The 25,854-nt window shown below is 47.1% G+C and overlaps 1 protein-coding gene across 2 annotated transcripts in view; it reads left to right on the forward strand.

Moving 5' to 3' along the window:
• The window catches only part of SLCO3A1 (solute carrier organic anion transporter family member 3A1), a 373,911-nt gene that overhangs the window by 295,108 nt on the left and 52,949 nt on the right, over positions 1–25,854 (forward strand). For both annotated transcript variants that reach the window (XM_040256981.1, XM_040256980.1), the window contains exon 4: positions 3,619–3,882. In XM_040256981.1, the coding sequence (XP_040112915.1) occupies positions 3,619–3,882 (264 nt within the window). The remainder of the gene's footprint in view (positions 1–3,618; positions 3,883–25,854) is intronic.

Consider the following 25,854-nt stretch of genomic DNA (forward strand, 5'->3'; position numbering starts at 1 on the left):
CACAGGTGGGTACTAGTCCTCAGTCTCAGGAACTGCGAGCACACCCTGGCTTTCTGCCTGCAGACACAAGCCCACAGGGAGCGAGTCGCCTCACTTTCACACAAACACCCGCCTCCCCCAGGGCCGCCCCTCTCCCAGGAGTCTTTTCTCACCTTATAGCAGTCACTAACTTCCTATCTAAAATATGACTGTCCACGTGCTTCGGATTTCCTTCTCCCAAACAGCTGCCAGGCTTTCTCTCCCCCTGCTGGCTCACATCTGGCAGCTTTATGGGGCCCAGAGGCAAAGGAGGGAAATACTGCATTTCCCCTTTCCCGTCTTTTGTCTCCATTCAGTGCTTGGCAGCAGGTGAAGGAAAACAGTCAGGGATTGGTGCCAACAGTCTTGCTCAGCTCCAAGGTGGTGTGACTTCCTTTTCTCTTCTCCTGTTTGCATAAACATGCTTTCAACATCGCCCTGTTTTTCTACACTGTACTCCTTTAAAAACAAAAAATCTGTACCTTTTGTTGGAGTAGATGGTTTGAAGACCAAGCATTTTCACACCCCGATAGCAATGGAGACTGACACTGGTATGTTAGACTCCTGCTTGTTAATAGCCATCAGAAGACATATAATTGTGCATTGCTGTTGTTTAGCCCCTAGGTTCTGTCCAACTCCTTGTGACCCCGCGGACTGTAGCCCACCAGGCTCCTCCAGCCGTGAGATTTCCAGGCAAGAATACTGGAGAGGGTTGTCATTTCCTTCACCAGGGGATCTTCCCCACCCAAGGATCAAACCAATGTCTCTTGCGTTGGCAGATGGATTATTTACCACTGAGCCACCAGTGAAGCCCAAATTGTGCATTAATACCATGCAAAATTTCTCCATATAGGAATTTATTTAAAAAATACTGTTTATATCCAGTGACTGAGCTACTAGGAAGCTCTCCTCAGAACTGTTGATATTAATAAAAAGATTTAAAAATACCTCAGTATACAGACTTAAGAAACTAGCTAAAAATTTATGTAATCCCTAAAATGGAATATTACATAGCATTGATATAATGTGTGGTAATTTTGAGAGATCTTTACAATGCGTTGTTAAATGAAAAGAAATCTATACCTAAAAATTCCCATTGACATAAATATATCCCTGCAAGTTCAAGATTAAGTGCTCTAATACGTAAGAGCCTACTATGTGTCAGGAGATGCTGGTTCATTACCTCTCAGCCTGGTAACCACTGTCCTTGGCTATCTATTGTCTTTATTTTGCAAATGATGAAACTAAGAGTCAGGGAGGGTGATTCACTTTCCCAGCATCACATACTTGTAAGTAACAAGAGTGGGATTTAATATCACATGCTAGTAAGTAGAAATAGTGAGATTCAGCCCCAAGCCCACTAGAGTGTACGCTCTCTCCTCTCCAGCATGTACCTGCACAAAAGCATCTGGTCCATTCAAGTGCCCTGGCTATTGCTGCTTGGTTGATTTCAAGGCCTCCAGATTAGAGACCACCAGTGTTTTCCAAAGGCCAAGTTGCCACCCATCAGAAGAGCTGGTCATCTTACCCACTGCCCAGAGCAGAGGAATTAGCCATTAAGAACCCTCTAGAGAGCCCAAAACAAAGGCCTGCCAGTCAAGAGGGAGAGAGCAGAGCCCTCGGCATCTGGATGCCTGTGTTCTGGTCTTCAACTCTGTGGATGTAGGCAAGGCACTCAGCCTTTCCTGTTCCTTTTTTTATATATATAATTGTATTTCTTTGGTTTTGGCTGCGCTGCATCTTCGTTGCTGCACAGGCTTTTTCTCTAGTTGCAGCTAGTGGGGGCTACTCTCCATTTGCGGTGCATGGACTTCTCATTGCAGTGGCTTCTCTTGTTGTGGAGCATGGGCTCTAGGGCATGTGAGCTTCCATAGCTGTGGATCCCAGCCTCTAGAGTACAAGCTCAGTGGTTCCTGCACACAGGCTTCGTTGCTTCGTGGCACGTGGGAGCTTACCAGACCAGGGATCAAATTTGTCTCCTGCACCGGCAGGCAGATTCTTTACCTTGGAGCCATCAAGGAAGCCCACACCCAGCCTTTCTAAGCCTTGATTTCTCCATCTGTATGAAATAGGGACAATAAGAAAGAAAAGGCTCTACCTCGTAGGGTTGTGGGGAGGGTTGATTGGAACAGTTAAGAGTCCACTCCGCATAGTTCCCGGTGCAGAGTGAGCCCTCAGCAAGTGACGGCTGGCGTTGCCATCACTGATAACTGAAGAGTCTTCAGGAAGAGGACTTTAGACATGAGGGAGTGCTCATCTGGTGACTGCAGTCATTTTTCTTCCCAAGCCTATCCATCCATCTGTCCCAGCCTGCAGCCTCGTTAGTTCTTAGCTCATTTGCTGTATCCCAGATCGCTGAGATGAATTTCCTTCTGTGCTCCAGGGGCGTGGGATCATCATCAAAGAGATATCTCTAAGCAGCTCACATGGGAGTGCCCTGCTCTGCAAGGGAGATGTGGAAAGAGGGAAAAACATCTACCAAAGGGGCAACAGAAATGTACATCTTGACTCCAGCTGGAAAGTCAAACAAGGCATAGTACCAGACAGCCACACCACTCGCATGGAGCCTCAAAGCATAGACACTGGCTACCGAGCTTTCAGTAAAGGATGGGCCCCCAGACCACCCCCATCACGGAAGTTTGAATTAACCCATCCCCATCAGCTTCCCTGGTGGCTCAGACGGTTAAGAATCCGCCTGCAATGCAGGAGATCCGGGTTCGATCCCTGGTTTGGGAAGATCCCCTGGAGAAGGGCATGGCTACTCACTCCAGTATTCTTGCCAGAAGAATTAGTCCATGGGGTCACTAAGAGTCAGACATGACTGAGCAACTAACACACACACACGTACTCACGCAGCTTAGGAAAAGAACCCTCACCATGAATATTAAGCTCACATCAATTAAGTGCTTAAGCACACGCCAGACACTGTTCTGAGCACTTTGTGTCTGGTGTGGCTCATTTGATCTTCCGAACTCGATCAGGGTAAGTACCGTCATAATAATCAGCATTCAACAGATTGGTCGGCTGAGGCGTGGAGAGTTCAGATCGCTAGCCTGAGGTCACACTGCAAGAACTGGCCAGGGTTTCTTTCCAGGTATCCTGGCTCTTGGTTTCCATTCTGCACCGCCCTGTATAATCTGTGAACCAATTTAAGGCTGGGAGAGTGGGGTGTGGAAGGGGATCTCAGGGTAGCAGCTTTGTGGGGGGGTGAGTGTGAACATACATAGTAAAAACACACCCTTGAACGATGAATGTTTCTGTCTCCCTGTGCTTTTGTTAGCAGACCTTGGCAGCTCTGCCAAGTCAGTCAATGCCAGCCTAAATTCAGGGGGTGTCTGGCTTCTCACTGTTTTTGTTTAAACAGATACAAGCACGAAGTAGAGAAGAAAATTAAGGAGGAAATGTGGTCAGCCTTCAGCTTGGGGAAAACCAGAGCACAGCTAGGAGGCCACAGGCTGCTTTGCCCATTGTCTACTCTTCCCCAACCCAGGCCATTTCCTGAGCCCCCGGCCTGTCTGTAGAGCTGATTGCAAGCCTCAGCCAAGTGCCCGGCCCTGCCGGGTGCTCTCCTGTTAACCACGCTGTTTCTGGTTGTTGCAGGTAACCTGGACATCACCCCAGACGACCCCCGCTGGATCGGAGCCTGGTGGGGTGGTTTTCTGCTCTGCGGTGCCTTACTCTTCTTCTCTTCCGTCTTGATGTTCGGGTTTCCACAGTCTCTGCCCCCGCACTCAGACCACGCCCTGGAGAGTGAGCAGGCCATGCTCCCCGAAAGAGAATACGAGAGACCCAAACCCAGCAACGGGGTCCTGAGACACCCCCTGGAGCCAGACAGCAGCGCCTCCTGCTTCCAGCAGCTGAGAGGTAAGAACACCTCCTTCTTGAGGGACGCTCAGCACCAGATGCTGGGGACTTGAAATAGAATCCCGTTGGTTTTACATGATCTGCCTTCCCTGGTCCTGTGCTTAACTGACCCCTGAGAAGTAAATGCACTTTATAAAGCAAAAACAAAGGGACTACCATTTATTGAAGGGGCAGCAGACGAGATCCTCCCAGCTGAGATCCCAGTGGCTAACATTGCACCTGGTGTAGGATAAATATAAGTGTCCGTAGAAGGAAGAAAGTGGGGAGGGAAGGAGGGAGCCGGATGTTTCACGCCCCCCCTGCGCCCCGCTTTGAACTCTTCCAGGCCACTTGCAAGCACATGAAAGCAGGAAAAGGCTTTGAAGCTGGTTCTCTTTGCCTGATGCAGGCGCTCTTGAAAAGCCACATCCAGAGTGCATTTCCTTAGATTCTCTCTGGCCCTCCAGCCCCTCCATTAGAGATGAGAGCCATGTTCCTCTGGAAGGAAATATTAACTCAAGTCTTGATAACGAAGTCCCACTTCAGAGCGTGGCAAAACGTTCACCGTCATTTTTAGAGGGAAAAGAAGTGCATCTTTTTTTCACAAAAGAGATACAAACAGTGATGCAGAATGAAAATGAGGAGTCCCCCCGCACACCCCCTGGTGCTTTCTATATTTGGCTCAGCCTCAAAGGTGAGGGTGATGACGGGCAGCCTCAAAGCTGCCCCCTCCCCACTTGAGAGAGATGTGCAGTGCTCCCTACTTCAAGGACGCCTTCTTGCTGGGTGTCCTGAAGAGCGTGCTAGATCTGGGAAGCGGACAGGAGCAAGGCTGGGGCATTCCTTCTCGGTGAGGCTGGGGTGGGAAGGAGGTGGACGGTGACTTCTTTGCAGGAACCAGCCATGTGGCCTGGCCCGCCGTCAGCAGCTGCCGCCCTGGGCTCGCAGTGCTTGCTTTAGAGGTCTGATGAGCGACTCTACTGAGCTCTAATGAGGGGCACTGTCTCTGGAGATGCTTGAAAACGGCAGCGAGAACCTCAGGTGACCTTGAGCTCAGATCCCCGTCCCACCCTTCACCAGTCCTGCGGTTATTACCCTGTCCACACTTCATCTCCACGAGCGTGGAGTTGTAACATGGTTCCTGGGTGACAGCCTGGTCTTGAGAATTCAGGCACTGCCTGTGGAGACTGTCTGTGAATACCACCTGGTAGCCAGGGAGGGATTCAAGGAACTGTGCTAATTCCCAGAAGATGCTAATTTAAGAACCTAATGTCCTATTTGACTCCATGTTCTGTGATGGCTTCTGCCAAAGCCGTAATGTGGAATCATCTGTGGATGATCTTAAAATACATCTAAGTATCAGAGCACACTGTTAGATGAGAAAGTGAGCGTTCGTTGCTCAGTCGTGTCTGACACTTTGCGACCCTATGGACTGTAGCCCGCCAGGCTCCTCTGTCCATGGAATTCTCCAGGCACAAATACTGGAATGGGCTGCCATTTCCTTCTCCAGGGGATCTTCCTGACCCGGGAATAGAACCTGAATCTCTCTCGCATTACAGGCAAATTCTTTACGTCTGAGCCATCAACTGTAAGTTTATTTTTTTTATTAGATGAGAAAGCTACTTGCTTTGTATTTTCTGAGGTTGCCTTGGCTTAGAGTCTTAGGAGTCTGTGCTTTATAAAATAAGACTCCCCAAACAGGTCCCCTTCAGGAGCCCCTAGGTGGCTGGAGGGTGATACTTGCTGCCCCTCTGATAGCGCAGCTGGCCACAGCATCCCAGGGACCAGATTCACGGCAACAGCTGGGGCTGGCATGAGAGAGGGCCTTGCAGACACTCAGATCTATGTGGTGTCAGCCTTTCCAGGTATTAGGTTGGCAGTACAGTTCCTTTGGGTTTCCTGTAACATCTTAATGGCAAAATCTGAACAAACCTTTTGGCCAACCCAACATTTCCTCACCCCAGGATGGCTTGCTTTCCTGAGGCTCTCATGGTAAGACCAATACCTGTAATCTCTTGCCTTTCATATCTGGGGATACACAGATTTTTTTAAAAAAGATACAATTGTGCCATCAAAGAACTCACTATCCAGCGTAGGGACAGGCCAGCAAGCCAGCAAGGCAGCCTAAGGTGGCGACAATGACAGCACCAGGCAGCCCTGCATTATGGAAATACAACAGACAGGCAAGGAAGGCAGGGCTTGGGTCGTCCCAGACAGAGCTGAGCCACGTCTGGAGGATGTCACAGCTTCAGAACACTCAGGCTCCAATCCAGTCTTTGGTTAGCCCATTTGTTAGTTCAGTCACCATTTTCTGAGACTCTGCCAAGCTCCAGGGACACAGCCGTGGGTGAAGAATCTGCCTGCAATGCTGGAGACCCAGGTTCAATCCCTAGATTGGGAAGATCCCCTGGAGAAGGAAATGGCAACCCACTCCAGTCTTCTTGCCTGGAGAATCCCATGAACAGAGGAGCCTGGGGGACTTCAGTCCATAGGGTCCTAAGAGTCGGACACAACTTAGCAACTAAGTCACCAGCAGCAGGGACACATCAGTGAGCAAGGAAGTGTACATGCTGGAGCTTATGTGGTAGCAGGGGAGGCCTGCAGTGGGCAAAGCTGAAGCAGTGGCAGGGTGAGTGCTGGATGTGCTGTGGCTGGCCTGGCAAGTACACAGATGGGCAGACAGGGAGGAGGCTCCTAGACCAGAGCCTCCACAGTTACAGCCCATGTACACGTGGGCTCCCCTCGGATAATTAACGGTTTTTAATTTAGAATTAGTGACTCCCAGCGGCATCAGATCCATTAATGGACCTAAAGGATGTCCCGGCAGGAGAGGAAGGCAGTGCATATAGAAGACTCCCCAGGAGCCATAGTCCAGCAGAGTGAGCTATTATGGGAATCAACAAATTTTACACTTGCCAGCTCACGAAGAGGGGGCCATGGTGGTTTAGAGCCTTCATTTTTTCCACCTGAGACGAAGTGTTTCCGCCACATGGACATTTCCACCAAAAGCACCACATGATGCTGCCAGGCACTCCCAAACTTTTCAATCTGATTTGCAGCCTGGAAAGCCCAACTGGTCTGCATACAGCATGCAGCATGCTTCCGAGTACAGATAAGCTGAGCACTGTCGCACATGTTAGAGAAGATGTCCTTTTCATTATAGGGGACTGGAATGCAAAAGTAGGAAGTCAAGAAACACCTGGAGTAACAGGCAGTTTGGGCCTTGGAATATGGAATGAAGCAGGGCAAAGACGAATAGAGTTTTGCCAAGAAAATACACTGGTCATAGCAAACACCCTTTTCCAACAACACAAGAGAAGACTCTACACATGGACATCACCAGATGGTCAACACTGAAATCAGATTGATTATATTCTTTGCAGCCAAAGATGGAGAAGCTCTATACAGTCAACAAAAACAAGACCAGGAGCTGACTGTGGCTCAGATCATGAACTTCTTATTGCCAAATTCAAGACTTAAATTGAAGAAAGTAGGGAAAACCACTAGACCATTCAGGTATGACCTAAATCAAATCCCTTATGATTATACAGTAGAAGTGAGAAATACATTTAAGGGACTAGATCTGATAGATAGAGTGCCTGATGAAGTATGGAATGAGGTACGTGACATTGTACAGGAAACAGGGATCAAGACCATCCCCATGGAAAAGAAATGCAAAAAAGCAAAATGGCTATCTGGGGAGGCCTTACAAATAGCTGTGAAAAGAAGAGAGGCAAAAAACAAAGGAGAAAAGGAAAGATACAAGCATCTGAATGCAGAGTTCCAAAGAATAGCAAGAAGAGATAAGAAAGCCTTCCTCAGCAATCAATGCAAAGAAATAGAGGAAAACAATAGAATGGGAAAGACTAGAGATCTCTTCAAGAAAATCAGAGATACCAAGGGAACATTTCATGCAAAGATGGGCTCGATAAAGGACAGAAGTGGTATGGCCCTAACAGAAGCAGAAGATATTAAGAAGAGGTGGCAAGAATACACAGAAGAACTATACAAAAAAATCTTCATGACCCAGATAATCACGAAGGTGTGATCACTCACCTAGAGCCAGACATCCTGGAATGTGAAGTCAAGTGGGCCTTAGAAAGCATCACTATGAACAAAGCTAGTGGAGGTAATGGAATTCCAGTTGAGCTATTTCAAATCCTGAAGTATGATGCTGTGAAAGTGCTGCACTCAGTATGCCAGCAAATTTGGAAAACTCAGCAGTGGCCATAGGACTGGAAAAGGTCAGTTTTCATTCCAGTCCCAAAGAAAGGCAATGCCAAAGAATGCTCAAACTACTGCACAATTGCATTCATCTCACATGCTAGTAAAGTAATGCTCAAAATTCTCCAAGCCAGGCTTCAGCAATGTGTGAACTGTGAAATTCCTGCTGTTCAAGCTGTTTTTAGAAAAGGAAGAGGAACCAGAGATCAAATTGCCAACATCCGCTGGATCATGGAAAAAGCAAGAGAGTTTCAGAAGAACATGTTTCTGCTTTATTGACTGTGCCAAAGCCTTTGACTGTGTGGATCACAATAAAATGGAAAATTCTGAAAGAGATGGGAATACCAGACCACCTGACCTGCCTCTTGAGAAACCTATATACAGCTCAGGAAGCAACAGTTAGAACTGGACATGGAACAACAGACTGGTTCCAAATAGGGAAAGGAATATGTCAAGGCTGTATATTGTCACCCTGCTTATTTAACTTCTATGCAGAGTACATCATGAGAAACACTGGGCTGGAAGAAACACAAGCTGGAATCAAGATTGCCAGGAGAAATATCAATAACCTCAGATATGCAGATTACACCACCCTTATGGCAGAAAGTGAAGAGGAACTCAAAAGCCTCTTGATGAAAGTGAAAGTGGAGAGTGAAAAAGTTGGCTTAAAGCTTAACATTCAAAAAACGAAGATCATGGCATCTGGTCCCATCACTTCATGGGAAATAGATGGGGAAACAGTGGAAACAGTGTCAGACTTTATTTTTTTGGACTCCAAAATCACTGTAAATGGTGACTGCAGCCATGAAATTAAAAGACGCTTACTCCTTGGAAGAAAAGTTATGACCAACCTAGATAGCATATTGAAAAGCAGAGACATTACTTTGCCGACTAAGGTCCGTCTAGTCAAGGCTATGGTTTTTCCTGTGGTCATGTATGGATGTGAGAGTTGGACTGTGAAGAAGGCTGAGCACCAAAGAATTGATGCTTTTGAACTGTGGTGTTGGAGAAGACTCTTGAGAGTCCCTTGGACTGCAAGGAGATCCAACCAGTCCATTCTGAAGGAGATCAGCCCTGGGATTTCTTTGGAAGGAATGATGCTGAATCTGAAACTCCAGTACTTTGGCCACTTCATGCGAAGGGTTGACTCATTGGAAAAGACTCTGATGCTGGGAGGGATTGGGGGCAGGAGGAGAAGGGGACGACAGAGGATGAGATGGCTGGATGGCATCACGGACTCCATGGACATGAGTCTGAGTGAACTCCAGGAGTTGGTGATGGACAGGGAGGCCTGGCGTGCTGCGATTCATGGGGCGGCAAAGAGTCGGACACGACTGAGTGGCTGAACTGACTGAACTGACATGGACCTAGAGGTTGCGGTTTCTCATTCATTTCATTTGAGATTGCTGTTGTTCAGTCACTAAGCCGTGTCTGGCTTTCTGTGACCCCATGGACTGCAGCACTCCAGGCTTCCCTATCCTTCACTATCTTCCAGAGTTTATTCAAACTCTATCTCATCCTCTGTCATCCCGTTCTCCTCCTGCCCTTAATCTTTCCCAGCATCAGGGTCTTTTCTAATGAGTCAGCACTTCACATCAGGTGGCCAAAGTATCAGAGCTTCAGCATCAGTCCTTCCAATGAATATTCAGGACTGATTTCTTTAGGATTGACTGGTTTGACCTCCTTGCAGTCCAAGGGACTCTCAAGTCTTCTCCAGCACCACAGTTCAAGAGCATCAGTTCTTAGGTGCTCAGCCTTCTTTATGGTCCAGCTCTCACATCTGTACGTGACTACTACTAAAGGGTTTCTCATCCAACTATCAAGCTGTGTCCCCTGCCAAGCTCTCTATATAGTAAACATCCCTGAGAAGAGCTGGCATGAGAATAGCCACACCATCCCCCTCCCCACTTGGACTGAAACGCAGCCTCTTCTGCTCTGGGAGGGCCATAGGTCTCCTCACCTGGGTCTAAACCCAGCTCAGCCACTTCCTAATCAGACAACCTTAGCCATTCCATTCAACTCCCCTTGGTATTGCCATGTGGTGTCTGGTGTAACTTTACAGAAGCTGTATAAGGTCAATATTAGGACTTAGCTCTGTTTATAGGTTAACAGCAGTGGTCCCCAACCTTTTGGGAACTAGGTACAGGTTTCATTGAAGACACCAGTTTTCCAGTGACTCAAGCACATTGCATTTATTGTGCACCTTACTTCTATTATTGTAACATCAACTCCACCTCAGGTTATCAGGCGTTAGATCCCAGAGGCTGGGGACCCTGGTAGGACACAGAGCTCCTGTTCGGTGACAGAGGACTTCAAACCTGTGATCCCTTTCCAGTGCTCTCTCCCCTCAAAGCAGGGTCTGAAGGTCTGTTTCTACAAAGCTGGTCGCCGGTTGGGTTTTGTTATGAGAAGGTGAGAGATGGAAAGCTCAGAACCTTTTCCAGAATGTGTAGAAAACCAGTCACTTCTTCCACAGCCCAGAAGTCCCTGTCTGGTGGTGACTGTCACATAACCAGTTCACAAAGCAGGCAGCTGGCGAACAAATGCTTGGGCTCTTAAAACTCTAGCATCTCCCCCAAGTGGGAGCCTATATATCCAAGACACGTTTTTGCCTCTCAGCTGTGCTATCAAATAACTTTTCCTTCCTGGCTCTAAGGCCCCTCATCTCTCATCTTGTTCTTCAGCACATTTTGCTGGGTCACCTTTCAGGAGCCCCCACATCCCTCCCCTTGTGCTGTGTCCACTCCTCCCCCTGTCCAGGCTTCCCTGCCCTTCTCCATCTCCTGGAGTTTTCTCAAACTCATGTCCATCGAGTCGGTGATGCCATCCAACCATCTCATCCTCTGTTATCCCCTTCTCCTCCCGCCCTCAGTCTTTCTCAGCATCAGGGTCTTTTCCAGTGAGTCAGCTCTTCCCATCAAGTGGCCAAAGGACTGGAGCTTCAGCTTCAGCATCAATCCTTCCAATGAATGTTCAAGACTGATTTCCTTTAGGATGGACTGGTTGGATCTCCTTGCAGTCCAAGGGACTCTCAAGAGTCTCCTCCAACAGCACAGTTCAAAAGCATTAATTCTTTGCCACTCAGCCTTCTTTATGGTCCAGCTCTCACATCCATCCATGACTACTGAAAAAAACATATCTTTGACTATACATACCTTTGTCAGAAAAGTGATGTCTCTGCTTTTTAATATGCTATCTCAGTTTGCCATAGCTTTTCTTCCAAGGAGCAAGCTTAATTTCATGGCTGCAGTCATTGTCCAGTGATTTTGGAGCCCAAGAAAATAGACTGTCACTATTTTCATTGTTTCCCCATCTATTTGCCATGAAGTGATGGGACTTAATGCCGTAACCTTAGTTTTTTGAATACTGAGTTTTAAGCCAACTTTATCACTCTCCTCTTTCACTTTCATCAAGAGGCTTCTTAGTTCCTCTTCACTTTCTGCCATAAGGGTGGTGTCATCTGCATATCTGAGGTTATTGATATTTCTCCCAGCAATCTTGATTCCAGCTTGAGCTTCATTCAGTCCAGTGTTTCTCATGATGTACTCTGCATATAATTTAAATAAGCAGGGTAACAATATGCAGCCTTCATCCACTGCTTTCCCAATTTTGAACCAGTCTTTTGTTCCATGTCCAGTTCTAACTATTCTTTCTTTACCTGCATACAGGTTTCTCAGGAGACAGGTAAGGTGGTCTGGTATTCATTCCCATCTCCTTAAGAATTTTCCACAGTTTGTTGTGATCCACACAGTCAAAGGCTTTAGCATAGTGAATGAAGCAGAAGTAGATGTTTTTCTAGAATTCCCTTGCTTTTCCTATGATCCAGCAGATGTTGGCAGTTTCATCTCTGGTCCCTCTGCCTTTTCTAAATCCAGCCTGAACATCTGGAAGTTCTTGGTTCACATACTGTTGAATCCTAGCTTGAAGGATTTTGAGCATCACTTGGCTAGCATGTGAAATGAGCGCAATTGTGCAGTAATTTGAACATTCTTTGGCATTGCCTTTCTTTGAGATTGGAATGAAAACTGGCCTTTTCCAGTCCTGTGGGCATTGCTGAGTTTTCCAAATTTGCTGGCATATTGAGTGCAGCACTTTCACAGCATCATCTTTTAGCATTTGAAATAGCTCAACTGGAATTCCATCACCTCCACTAGCTTTATTCCTAATAATGTTCCTAAGGCCCACTTGACTTCATACTCCAAGATGTCTGGCTCTAGGTGAGTGATCACACCATCATGGTTATCTGGGTCATTAGGACCTTTTTGTACAGTTTTTCTATGTGCAGTTCTTCTTGCCACCTCTTCTCAATATCTTCTGCTTCTGTTAGGTCCATACCATTTCTGTCCTTTATTGTGCCCATCTTTGCATGAAATGTTCCCTTGGTGTCTCTAATTTTCTTGACGAAATGTCTAGTCTTTCCCATCCTATTGTATGCCTCTATTTCTTTGCCTTGTGCACTTAGGAAGGCTTTCTTATCTCTCTTTGCTATTCTTTGAAACCCTGCATTCAGATGGGTGTATCTTTTTCTCCTTTGCCTTTCACTTTTCATCTTTTCTTAGCAGTTTGCCTGACATGTGTTAATAGGTGATAGGGGTTGAATTAATGAATGAGTAAATAAAGGAACACTTTCTTGCCAGTGTGCACGTGCATACACACTCACACACACAGACACACAATAGCAGTTAGCATTTGCTTTCCATACACTATCATTTAATCCTCCCAGCCCCACGAGAGTCCCTCCCAGCCCCAGGTAGTATACTGGTACCATTTAACAGACAAGGAGATTAAAGCTTGCAGTTGGAAAGGAAAGGCTGTGGGAGCCATGGGAGGGCCTCAGTGCCTATCTTCTCTTTAAAAAAAATTTTTTTATTGATCATTTATTTATTTGCTTGGCTGCCTCGGGTATTAGTTGTGGCATGCGGGATCTTCTGTTGTGGCATGTAGACTCACTAATTGTGGTGTCAGGCTTAGTTGATCCAACAGATGCAAGATCTTAGTTCCCCAACCAGGGATCGAACCTATGTCCCCTGCATTGCGAGGTAGATTCTTAACCATTGGACCGGGTGGGAAGTCCGGGTGCCCAACTTCTTGACCACAACATTGTGTTGCACCTTTGGACAATACACAGGCCCTCTGTTAAAGAAAAAGTGGCATCAGCAGGTCCTAAGTGACTTTTCAACAGCATGTACTAAAACTGTGGCTCAGTCATGAAGTGAAAGTCGATCAGTCGTGTCTGACTCTTTGCGACCCCATGGACGATACAGTCTATGGAATTCTCCAGGCCAGAGTTCTGGAGCTAGTAGCCATTCCCTTCTCCAGGGGATCTCCCCAACCCAGGGATCGAACCCAGGTCTCCCACATTGCAGGAGGATTCTTTACCATATGAGCCACCAGGGAAGCCCTTGTCTACTTGCTCCCTCTCCAAAGGAGAAACAGCAGAGCCCGACTCTAGAAGACCTTCATTTTTAGGGGAATGAAATCTGCCTGGGTTGATACCTTCCCCAACTCTCTCCCCACTCATACCCCTACTGCCATCCATCACCAGGTTCCATTGACTTTAGCACCTAAATATCTCTCAGACATCCTGCACGTGGTCTCTCATGCTCCAGTCTGTCCTGACCCCTCCAAGCTGTCATCCACCCTAGGATGTGTTCACAATGCGTCTAATCCTGATAGACAGAGGCTGAGCCCTTGACCTGGCCACCAGCCCTGTGAGGCTCTGCCCTCCAGGCTCTCCCCACACCTGCCTCCCTGTTCCCGCCACACCAGCATCACCTCTCCAGCCTCCTTTTGGTCCTCTGTATCCCCAGGACTTTGCACTTGCTGTTCCCATTTCGGGGATTCTGATCCCATCTTCAGACGTCAGCTCACACGTCATTTCCCCAAGGACATTTTCCTGACATCCCTAGGGCACCCCCTCCACAGCATGTTGCTCTCTGTGTCGTAATCAGTGCGTGACCTTTGTAGGAGTTATCACCGCCCCCGGAAGCTCCGTGAGGCAGGGACCACATCTCTTTGCCCATGCCCTTGTATTCAGTTGGCCAAAAAGTTTATTCAGGTTTTTCTGTAAGCTGTTACAGAAAACCCTGACAGACTTTTTGGCCAACCCAGTATGTGGCTGGTGCTCAGTATACCCATCTGATAAACGATGGGTTACATGGATGGGAAAGGCTCTGATGCTGGGAAAGATTGAAGGCAGAAGGAGAAGAGGGAGACGGCGGATGAGGTGGTTGGATGACATCTCTGATTCAATGGACATGAACTTGGGCAAACTCCAGGAGATGGTGAGGGACAGGGAGGGCTGGCGTGCTGCAGTCCACGGGATGGCAAAGAGCCAGACACGACTGAGTGACTGAATAACAACACGTGGAGGGCTGGACAGGCACTGCCCAGCTCAGCACAGTTTGCTGCTTCTCCTAAAGCCATCGTCACCCACAGTCCCTCCCAGGGTTTTGGCCTGTGTTTGACGCACTCACAGACACTGGCTGGTGGAGCTGTAGGGTAAGGGAGTTAAGAGAAGGCGAGGTTTGGAAAAAGAACGAGACGGGCGCTTTCCAGGAGCAGATCACCTTTAATGAGGCGAGAAGGGGCAGCAGTCAGATTAGTGAGCTGCTGCACTAACCCAAGAAAAGAATAAGGATATATAGGCATGTATGTGGAAAGCTACTGTCTTAAGGGGGCCTGTTCTTCTCCAAGGTTGTTTGGAGTAGTTATCTTAATTTTAAAAGGCTGGGGCAAGGAGTTCCGCCTGGGAGTTGGGTGTAATCAACCTTAATGTCCATTTTTTCTTCAGGTGAGAGAGTTCTTTGTTTTGCATAGAATGGTGGGGAGTACCCGGAGGGGAATTTTAACTCCAGGCTCTTTTGAACCTTGTAACTTTGCTTCCGGAGCAGGAGCTCCACCTGGGCTGTGTCCCGGCTGGCTCCGGGTGGCTTTCCTATGTGTGGAGGAGAGTCTGCTCCTGACACTGAATCAGAGTCTGCTGGCCCAGTGGCTCCGCTGACCTGCCCTGTGCCTTTCGTCAGGTCTTGACTTGCCCGTCTTCCTGGCAGGTGTCTTGCTGTTCAGGCAGAGTGCATTGTTACCAGCCCCCACCTCTGCACTTCCCACTCTTCCGTCCGGGGTCGTTAGCCCACCCTGGGACCCGGTTCATGCCTCCAGCGTCGGCTTCTCTGCCAAGCCGCCTCCACCATTTGCGAGCCAGCGGTCGGTTTCTGCCACATTTTTCCTAATTAGAGGCCTGTGCCTTTCGGCGTAATGTTATTACGAGGAGCCTGGTGATCTGCAAGTCCTTGTTCCGCAGGCTGAACGGCTGAGTGTGTTTTATCATGCGATTTGTCTTCCAAGCTATGCTCCCCCGTTGTGTGAATTTCCCGTTAGAGTCTTCTTTCTTGATTCCATGGCCCGGGAAACCGTCTGCCGTCCCAGCCTCTTGGAATCTTGTGCCAGGCTGTGGGTCTGATGCAGCCATGCCAGAGGAGTTGTGTTTATAGGTCCCCAGGGGACGGGTCAGTGGCATCGCTGTGTTTGTATCGTCTTTGATGGAGGACACACTGGGGGTTATGTCTGTTATTCAGCCACAGCTCCCCATCTCAAGTTATTTCAACAAAGTGCCTGAAGTGAGCATACGTGAGGGCACCTGGCACCATGCCTGGTTCACTGCCGATGCCCCTCGTGCTTTTGGGAAAAAGGGAGGGAGGGAGGGAATAACTAGAAGACAGCATTTCCCAGCAGGGGCTCCTTGGAACACGAATCCTCTGCGATGCCCAAAGAAGTACAACTCAGCAACATTAACAGGGAGGAGTGGTTCCATGGGTAAATAAGTTCGGAAACTGTCTGTATGCTGTGATGCTCTTGGAGATTCATAGACTGTGTCTGTGTTAAAGGCTCTGAGAAGGCCAGCTGTCCCGAAAGCTGGCTGACCTCGTTTCTTATACATTTCTCAGACTTCTGTGATCCCGGGACTCTTACTCAGGTCAGCTCTTTAGGCAGTTGTGAAATGTTGCCAGAGTACAGGCTAGAAGGTGGCGAGGATTATGGGAGGTTCAAAGGCTAGAAGGTGACGAGGATTACGGGAGGTTCAAAGGGATGCCGTGAGGACCCCAAAGGAAGGATTCGAAGACAGGTGCGTGAAGGATGCAGCTTTTCTGCCTGATCTGGAAGGATGAGCAGGATACCCATGGATGGAGGGGAGAGGAGGGGCTTCTGGGCTGGGATGCGCGAGATGTGCGTAGTTTGGGGAACAGGATTCAGAGAAGATCGTGCTAGAAGACAGGCTGGTCTCAGCTCCCACGCCCAGCCGAGTTCCTGGTAACCAAAGCTGCCCAGTAAGTCTTTGGTAAAATTATGAATGAATTATTGAGGGTCTGCTCATTGCCCTCCTAGTGAGACTAGACTTTCTTTATGAGCCCTTGTTTCCCAACCAGGGATTTGTGTCATTATCACTTGTGGGCTTTCTTTCTTTCTTTCTTTTTTAATAAAGCAGATAAAACTTATTTTAAAATGAAAATCTCAGAAATGAGACGCTAGTATTCAGAAAAGGAGTTAATAAATGAAAAAAAAATTAGGACTGAAAAAAATGCTGTGGACTTTTCTTGAAACACACATATGGAGGGTCCCCATTCCTACAAATAATGATTCTCTGAGTCGACAGAGGGGGAAGGGAGCTGTGGGAGAGGTGATTCGGGCATCTGAACATCTTGAAAGCTTCCCAGGAGATTCTAAGTGAGCTCCCAGTTAAACAACAAATGTCAGAGCTGAGGGAGGTCCCTTAGGGGTCTATGCCATGGGCTAACTTCCCTGGCAGTTGCATATAAGATAAAATGGGGGAGGTGGCCTACCGATGAAATGCAGTTGGGAGTCTGTGACGTGACTCTTTGAGATTTACACCAGCATTTTAAAAACGCTGAGAAGGCCTGCTGTAATGCCAGCACTTCCAGAAGTAGCATTAGAAAGTATAAGTTTAGAGATGGGTATGTACGCATGTCAGATTGAGTGTTTGGCTTCATCATCTTTTCTAGACACTGCTGTTTCTTTGTTCAGACTTCCCAGGAATGAATTCTCCCGTGGTTAGTGGTTTTTATATTTTCTATTTTTTGGAGGCTTTTTTTTTTTTGGTTTTGGTATTGCTTTTGTTGTTGTTGTTTTCTTTCTTTTTTAGAACTGCATAATTTTTATTTGGTTAGTTAGTTTTGCTGTGCCACATAGAATGTGGGATCTTCCTTGACTAGGGATTGGACCTGAGCCCCCGGAACTGGCAGCGTGGAGTCTTAACCACTGGACTACCAGGGAAGTTCCTCATTGTGTTTTTGTGACTGCCAAATGAAGTCACCCTGGCCACCACTCGGGTGGGGCACCCTGCTCCCAGAGAAGGTTCTAGAGAAGGCTAACATGAAGTTATAAAAGTGTCTTGTTTGCTTACCAAGAACTCTTGATTTCTGTAGTCATTTTCTGTCTGCAGCCAGCATGAAAAGATGCGATATTGGGGGCTGAATGAGAGCCTGCTGTGTCCCAAGCTCCTTTCTCCACCTCCCAGTCCTGTGGAGATCACTTCTGACTTCACACTCCTGATGCTGTGAAATGACTAGGGTGGCCCCAGTTAGGAATTTGCAGGCTTGCAGATGCTAAGCATTCCTCTGTGGACTCTTTGTTCTTGCTTTAAACCAGCTAATGGGCAACCACACTGCTCCTCCTCGGTGGGGCTGTAGGGAGCTGGTGATCTTTAAAGAATCAGTGGAATTGTTGGGCTCTGGGTTGCCCTAACCGATCCATACCCATCTGACACTTGGGTTTCACTTTAGATGCTCATTTCCTGTGCGGGTGTTTGTTTGTTTGTTTTATAATTTATTTATTTTTAACTGAAGGATAATTGCTTTACAATATTGTGTTTGTCTCTGCCATACATCAGCATGAAACAGTATTAGGTGCACACATGTTCCCCCGCTCTTGAACCTCGCTCCCACCTCCCCCTCTAGGTTGTCACAGAGTCCTAGTTTGAGTCATACAGCAAATTCCCATTGGCTACCTGTTTTACATACAGTAGTGTGTATGTTTCCATGGTAATCTCTCCATTCATCCCACCCTCTCCTTCTTCCTCCCACCCCATGTCCACAAGTCTGTTCCTTATGTCTGCGTCTCCATTGCTGCTTGCAGATAGGTTCATCAGTACCATCTTTCTAGTTTCCATATATATGTTAATATATAATATCTGTTTTTCTCTTTCTGACTTACTTCACTCTGTATAATAGGCTCTAGGTTCATCCGCCTCATTAGAACTGACTCAGGTGTGTGCCTTTTTATGGCTGGGTAATATTCCATTGTGTATATGTACCACGGCTTCTTTATCCATTCATCTTTCAATGGACATTTACGGTGCTTCCATGTCCTAGCTGTTTGTGCTGATGGTTTCTCATTTGTTCACTCAAACTACGAACTTCTCTAACAAAGGAGGTGTTACCCTCCACCTATTACCTCACTGAAGATAAAGTCTGATGGTTACTCCTCTCAAAGTTGGCTGTGAGAGGGTGCTAGAAGCTCCCCTGGGTCCCCGAGGCAGAGATTAGGGGGTGGGTCATCTGTAGTGGTGAGACCACAGGGGGCCCAAGGCTGCTGGTCTAGGGCCAAGTGTATGGTAGGTGCTCATTTCCAGAAGACTAATCAGCTCCATGGGCCTCCCCTCCCACCAGGATTTCTTCCACCCCTACCTACCTAAGGGATGGATGGGGCACCTCCAGAATCTGTGATAGAAATGACCATATTAACTAAGATCCCCACTTCCCTCACAGCCCATGAACCTGTGGAATATGATGTGATCATAAATCAGCCTGTATCTATAGCTAATGTTCCTTAAGAGACTATGACAGTTCCCTTCCAAGGCTATGCAGTTCATTTGTTTCCTTATTGGATTCTTTCATCTACCTTGTATGTATTAAGTATCTGCTCTTACTGGGCCTGCAGTGCAGGGGACCCCAGTTCAATTCCTGGGTCGGGAAGATCTGCTGGAGAAGGGATAGGCTACTTACTCCAGTATTCTTGGGCTTCCCTTTGGCTCAGCTGGTAAAGAATCCGCCTGCAATGCAGGAGACCTGGGCTTGTTCCCTGGTTTGGGAAGATCCCCCGGAGAAGGGAAAGGCTACCCACTTCAGTGTTCTGGCCTGGAGAATTCCATAGGTTGAATAGACAATGGGGTTGCAAAGAACTGGACACAATTGAGCAACTTTCACTTTCTCTTACTGGGCATGATGCCCACCTCTGGGGTTGGAGCTGCTCCATCTCTGTTCAGCCCTAGAGCACTGGCTCCTCCTGGGGGACAGACAGGGTGACCCCCACCAGGACATCTGGTGGGGCTGGTGGCGCTGGGATGACAGGCTGTCCTGGGCATGTGTGAACCAGCTCGGTGTCTGGTGAACATTCACACTGCCCCATGAAGCTTCATTTTTCTCAGGATTCACTCAACCTTTGCTGTGTTCTTACGCCTCCATGATGGTGTTTTTCCACATCTCCATTATTTCTTCCATCCTCTTTCATTTTTTTTTTTTTTTGGTCGTGACTTGAGTACTGTTGTTTATCTCACCCAGATCCCCTCTTCTCTGTTCTCTTCTGCTTGTGGGTCTCCTATGTTGGGAAGCACTTCATGGTAGCTCACCTTTCAGGAAAATACTGTTCTGTTGACTTGAGTCCCCACCCTGAAACCTGAAGATTTAAAGATGAGTCCCGGAGTGCAGGCAGGATTGAGTTCAAATCCACCCTCCTTCACCTCTTCGTTTTGCATTCTGGGATGTAGATGATTGGGTTTCAGCCTCTCAAGGGAGCCTTGGTTTCCTTGTGTCTAGGAGGATGGTAAGACCACCCCCTAGTGAAATAGTTGTGAGAGTTAAAAAGGAACCTCACCATGGTGCCCATTCACCACTGGTTGCCAGGCAGATGTTGGCTCTTTGTCATAATTCCTGAGCAGTTGCATAGACTGGCCCCGTCTCCCCTCTTGGGGAATGTTAGCCATGCTGTATTGACAACAATGTTATTAAAGAGAAAGTCAAGGTCAATTTCAGTAGAGAGACTTAAGGCAGAAAGATTTGAGGGTCAATGGTAGTATAACTGAGCCCCCACAGTGAACACTCCTCAGGGTACCTCTAATTGCCAGGACAAGCAGTGGACAAGGACTCGTGCCGCCTGACCCCCTGACCTGCTGAACAGCCCTCTGCAAGAGGGGAATCTTTCTGGAAAGCCCTTGGCCTCCAGGAGCTCTGCTCACCTTCCCCAGTCTCTTCCACGCTCTGTTGATGCACCATATCTGATCACAGACATTCCAACAGCAAGTCTGAGGGCCTCCCAATGCAAGGGCTCTTTCCCTAATATGGCCAAGAATTACTTCTATTATATTAATTATTATTGAAAGTGAAAGTGAAGTCACTCAGTCGTGTCCGACTCTTTGCGACATCATGGACTGGAGCCTGGCAGGCTCCTCCGTCCATGAAATTTTCCAGGCAAGAACACTGGAGTGGGTTTTAATTCCTATCAAACTCTTTTTAATGAAGTATACCTGATGGCTCAGTGGTTAAGAATCCACCTGCCAATGCAGGAGACTCAGGTTCAGTCCCTGAGTGGAGAAGATCCCCTGGAGAAGGAAATGACAGCCCACTCCAGTATTCTTGTATAGGAAATCGCATGGACAGAGGAGCCTGGGAGGCTACAGTCCATAGGGTCACAAAAGAGTTGGACATGACCTAGCAACTAAATAACAACAACAGATAGTTGATTTACAATAGTCTCTTTCAGATGTACACAGTGATTCAGTTATGCACATACATGTCTGTATCTATATTCTTTTTTCTATTCATTTCCATTATAGTTGTTACAAGATATTGAAAATAGCTCCTTGTGCTATACAGTAAATCCTTGCCATTAAGCCTATCAGACTCTTAGCTGTATTCTAGAAGCACTGCGTAACATGCCTTTTTTTTTTTTTTTTGGCTGCTCTAGGTATTTGTTGCAGCACACAGGATCTTCCGTCTTTCTTGTGTCCTGTTCGATGTAATTGCTGCATGCAAATTCTCTTCGTTGCGGCATGTGGAATCTAGTTCCATGACCAGAAATCGAACCCAGGCCCCCTGCATTGGGAGTGTGGAATCTTAGCCCCTGGACCACCAGGGAAGTCCCTGGGCAACATGTTTACAGGCAGCCAGTCTCATTTCATGGTTGTGGCAATCCATGGGATGGAGTGATGTACTCAGGTCACAGACCTACTCAGTCTTGAAGCCAGAGTTCTAATCCCAGTGACCCCACTCCTTAGGTTCTTAGCCATTATTTTATGCAGCCTCACTCAGTGAAACCTTTTCTGTGGCACAGGGCTCTTCTGTAGGCTCTCCAGCCCTTTCTTTCTTTCACCCCTCTGTCCTTCCCTTTTCTGAGGCTCCCCAGATGGTACTAGTGGTAAAGAACCCACCTGCCAATGCAGGAGACTTAAGAGACGCGGGTTCAATCCCTGTGTCAGGAAGATCCCCTGGAGAAGGACCACGCCCAATCCAGTGTTCTTGCCTGGACAATCCCACGGACAGAGGAGGCTAGCGGGCTACAGTCCATGGGGTCACAAAGCATCGGACATGACTGAAGTGACTTAGCACACACATCCATCCCTTTTCTAGTTCTGCTCTCTTTAAACAATGTGCACTAAGCCCTTAGTCGTGTCACATCTGGCCATTTTTCCTAAGCACAGTGGGAATTTATTATTATTATTATTCTTTATTCTAATAATTAAGCCACACTTTGGTTACCAGACACAGAGTACATGCTTAGTCCTCAGGCCAACATCAACACTTCTCAGAACCCAGACCAGAATGGCACAGTGGTTATAAGCAGGCTGTGTGGCAGCAGATGCCAGGGTTTGAGTTTCTGCTTTGCTCCCCTAGCCAAGGGACCACTGTCTTCTCATCTGTAAATGGAAGATTTTAATCCTACCAAGAGGGCTTCCCTGGTAGCTCAGATGGTAAATAATCTGCCTACAATGCAGGAGACCTGGGTTCAATCCCTGAGTTTGGAAGATCCCTTCGAGAAGGGAATGGCTACCTAATCCAGTATTCTTGCCTTGAGAATCCTGTGGACAGAGGAGCCTGGTGGGCTAGAGTCCATGGGGTTGCAGAGTTGGACACGACTGAGCAACTGAAACACAGTCATCCCAGGAACGTAATTTTGTCACGAGACTCATGCAAGTGGGCGTGTAAGCAGTTAGAATGGTACTCGGCTCACAGGACATGTCCTACCAGGGTGAATCCTCAGGCCTTCTCCAAATCTGTCTTTCTCCCTCCTGCAGGACCCACAGGTTTCTAGGAAACTCCATCCTAGAGCAGGGGATCCCCAACCTCCAGAATCTAATGCCTGATGATCTGAGGTAGAGCTGATATAATAATAGAAATAAAGCACACGAAAATGTAATGTTCTTGAATCATCCTGAAACCATCCCTCCCCCAGCCCCAGGAAAAATTGTCTTCCGTGAAACGGGTCCCTGGTGCCAAAAGAGTTAGGGACTACTGTCCCACAGGACTGCCTTCCCAAGCCTGTTCTTGTTGCTGTTCCACTGCTAAGTCGGGTCCGATACTTTGTGACCCCATGGCCTGCAGCATGCCGGGCTTCGCTGTCCTTCACTGCGTCCCAGAGTTTGCTCAAATTCACGTCCATGTCCTCATCCTCTGTCGCCTCTTTCTCCTCTTGCCCTCAGTCTTTCCCAGCATCAGGGTCTTCTCCAGTGAGTCGGCTCCTCGCATCAGGTGGTCAAAGCCTAGCTGTGGAAAACTTGTCTTCCCTACAGAGGGCTCCCCTGCCACTCTTCCCAGCTTTGAATCATTCCGCCAGTAGCAGCACTCGGCCCCTGATGAGAGGTGAAAAGTTTTCCCCAGCTGTGAAGCTGTGGGATACAGGCCCACCTGCCTTCCACGCCAGCTCCCAACCTCTGAGGCTAAACCAGAAGGTGGGAGGCAAATGGCTGCAGGAGTCTGTAAGTGTTTGGCAGCCTGGTGTGGCCTCGGTTCACCAGTCTAGGCCACCTCAATAGCAGCTGCCACCTTGGAAAGTTACACGTTTTGTGGGCTTAACACTCCATTTGCATGAAAAAGCTTGGAAGACTGGGAATAGCCCTAAGATCAAGCTAATTAATACCCCTTAAGTTGGGGCTCTGGAGGGTAGACTGAGCCTTTTAAAGGAAATCTTCTTTGAAAACACTACAGGTCATTGCAATAAAGCCCAGAAAGGGAGGAAGAACCTAGGAGGAAAATAGCCGAACACGAGAGGAAGCTGTCATTTCTGGAGGCAAGTCGGTCAGGTAGACGGGGAAAAAAGATTGTCCTTTATGCAAATACGTCCCACTCAGTCTTCCCTGGGCCTCCAGTTAGATTAGATGATTTTCACATCTAATCCGAGGCAAAATTAGTCATTCGATATTAAGACAAAAGCAGGCAGGCTCCTATCTTGACAAGAAATCCTTCCTACTGAAATGGAATTATCTCTAGAATAATTAAAATGCTTGCTGAAGTATGAAAGTGTTCTATTAGCTAGAGTTGTCTTTGTTGAGAAGCGCCCTCCTTGTCCCCAGGTAAACCATAATGGCCATGATCAAGAAAAGAAAATAGGAAGGCTGTGAAAAAGTTGGCTTAAAACTCAACATTCAGAAAACTAAGATCATGGTGTCTGGTCCCATCATGCCATGGCAAATAGATGGGGAAACAGTGGAAACAGTGACAGACTTTATTTTCTTGGGCTCCAAAATCACTGTGGACAGTGACTGCAGCCACTAAATTAAAAGACACTTGCTCCTTGGAAGTAAAGCTAGACCGAGTATTAAAAGGCAGAGACATCACTTTGCTGACAAAGATCTGTCTAGTTAAAGCTATGATCTTTCCAGTAGTCATGTATGGATGTGAGACTTGGATCATAAAGAAGGTTGAGCACCGAAGAATTGATGCTTTCGAACTGTGGTGCTGGAGAAGGCTCTTTAGAGTCCCTTGGACTAAAAGGAGATCAAACCAGTCAATACTAAATGAAATCAGTCCTGAATATTCACTGGAAGGACTGACACTGAAGCTCCAACACCTTGACCACCTGATGTGGAGGGCCAACTCTTTAGAAAAGACCCTGATGCTGGGAAAGATTGAAGGCAGGAGGAGAAGGAGACGACAGAGGATGAGATGATTGGATGGCATTGCTGACTCAACGGACACGAGTTTGAGCAAACTCCAGGTGATGGTGAAGGACAGGGAAGCCTGGTGTACTGCAGTCAATGGAGTCACAAAGAGTTGCACACGACTTTGCAAGTGAACAACAACAAATAGATAATGTGGTCAAACTTGAATTCTCATTGGTGTCATTTTTGAGCCAGAGAACACAGTTGATGGATATTGATGGTGTCAGCTCAATGGCAGTATTTGTGAACAAGTGTGGCTGTGGTGCTTTTTCTTTGGAAGTCCCCAGATCTAAAGAATCTTCACAGTAACAAGGAAAGTGAAGCCTCCAATAAAAATATGGCAAAGGATGGTTTTCCTAGAATGTCACCAACCTGCCTACTGATTGTCAACAGTATCTCCAGAGTTTAGATATCTTAATGCCAAAAGACTGCAGTGATGGAGCAACAGTGTTATTACCTGCCAAAACATGAACAGCTGGGGGCTTTCAAATTCATTTATTACAAGGAAGCACTGTGGTTGTTCATGCAATCCATACCACTCTCTGTGAGGCTTGGTACTTCGTGACATAATCAACCCATCCCTTGTCACAGATGCATTGTATGATCACAATGTGTTAAACCAGCCTTCACTCATTAGCGGTGATTTATGATGATGGAGTCTTAACATCCCAGGGGTTTTTGTTCATGAAGACATATACTTACCTCGTTACCTTCTGTTTATGCCCAACGTATTCATCTTTTATATTTGTTGAACAGTGCACATTTTTAAACATTACACAATCAACATTGCTCTAAATAGTTGTATGATACTTAACAATGTGGATTTTTAACAAAGGGAAATTTTCCAACATTTAAACACAGATTTTAAGTGTAACCTCTTCTAGACAATTATTCAAAATGACATTTTGAGAAAAGATTATTATAAATGTTTGAAATCAGGTAAAATGTGGACAAAACACACTCATAAAGGCCTGTGCACTTGCAATAAAGTAGGTATGTGAATAAAGTAGCTGTATGAATAGCATGGATTCAAAGTTGTTTTTCCTTATCTTCATTCTTATTCATACTCTTTTTAAAGGGCTTCTCAGGTGGTGCTAGTGGCAAAGAACCCACCTGCCAATGCAGGAGATGCAAGAGATGCAGGTTTGATCCTGGGGTTGGGAAGATCCCCTAGAGGAGGAAATGGCAACCCACTCCACTATTCTTGCCTGGAAAATTCCATAGGCATGGGAGGCTGGGGATTTAAGTCCATGGGGCAGCAAAGAGTCAGACACAACTGAACCACCAACACCCTTTTTAAAGTTTTTGTTTTATTTTGTGCATGTGGGTGCATGCATTTTTTTAATCCAAGAGTTGCCTTCCTAAGGTTTTAGTAGTTTCTCAGAGGGTAAAGCGTCTGCCTGCAATGTGGGAGACCCAGGTTCAATCCCTGGGTTGGGAAGATCCCCTGGAGAAGGAAATGGCAACCCACTCCAGTATTCTTGCCTGGAGAAGCGCACGGACAGAGGAGTCCATGGGGTCGCAAAGAGTCAGACACGACTGAGTGACTTCACTTTCTGAAACCACTGCTGAACAGCTGAGGCCACCAGCTCCGGTTATTG

Source organism: Oryx dammah, unplaced genomic scaffold (assembly GCF_014754425.2).
Source record: "Oryx dammah isolate SB20612 unplaced genomic scaffold, SCBI_Odam_1.1 HiC_scaffold_16, whole genome shotgun sequence".
Taxonomy (NCBI): domain Eukaryota; kingdom Metazoa; phylum Chordata; class Mammalia; order Artiodactyla; family Bovidae; genus Oryx; species Oryx dammah.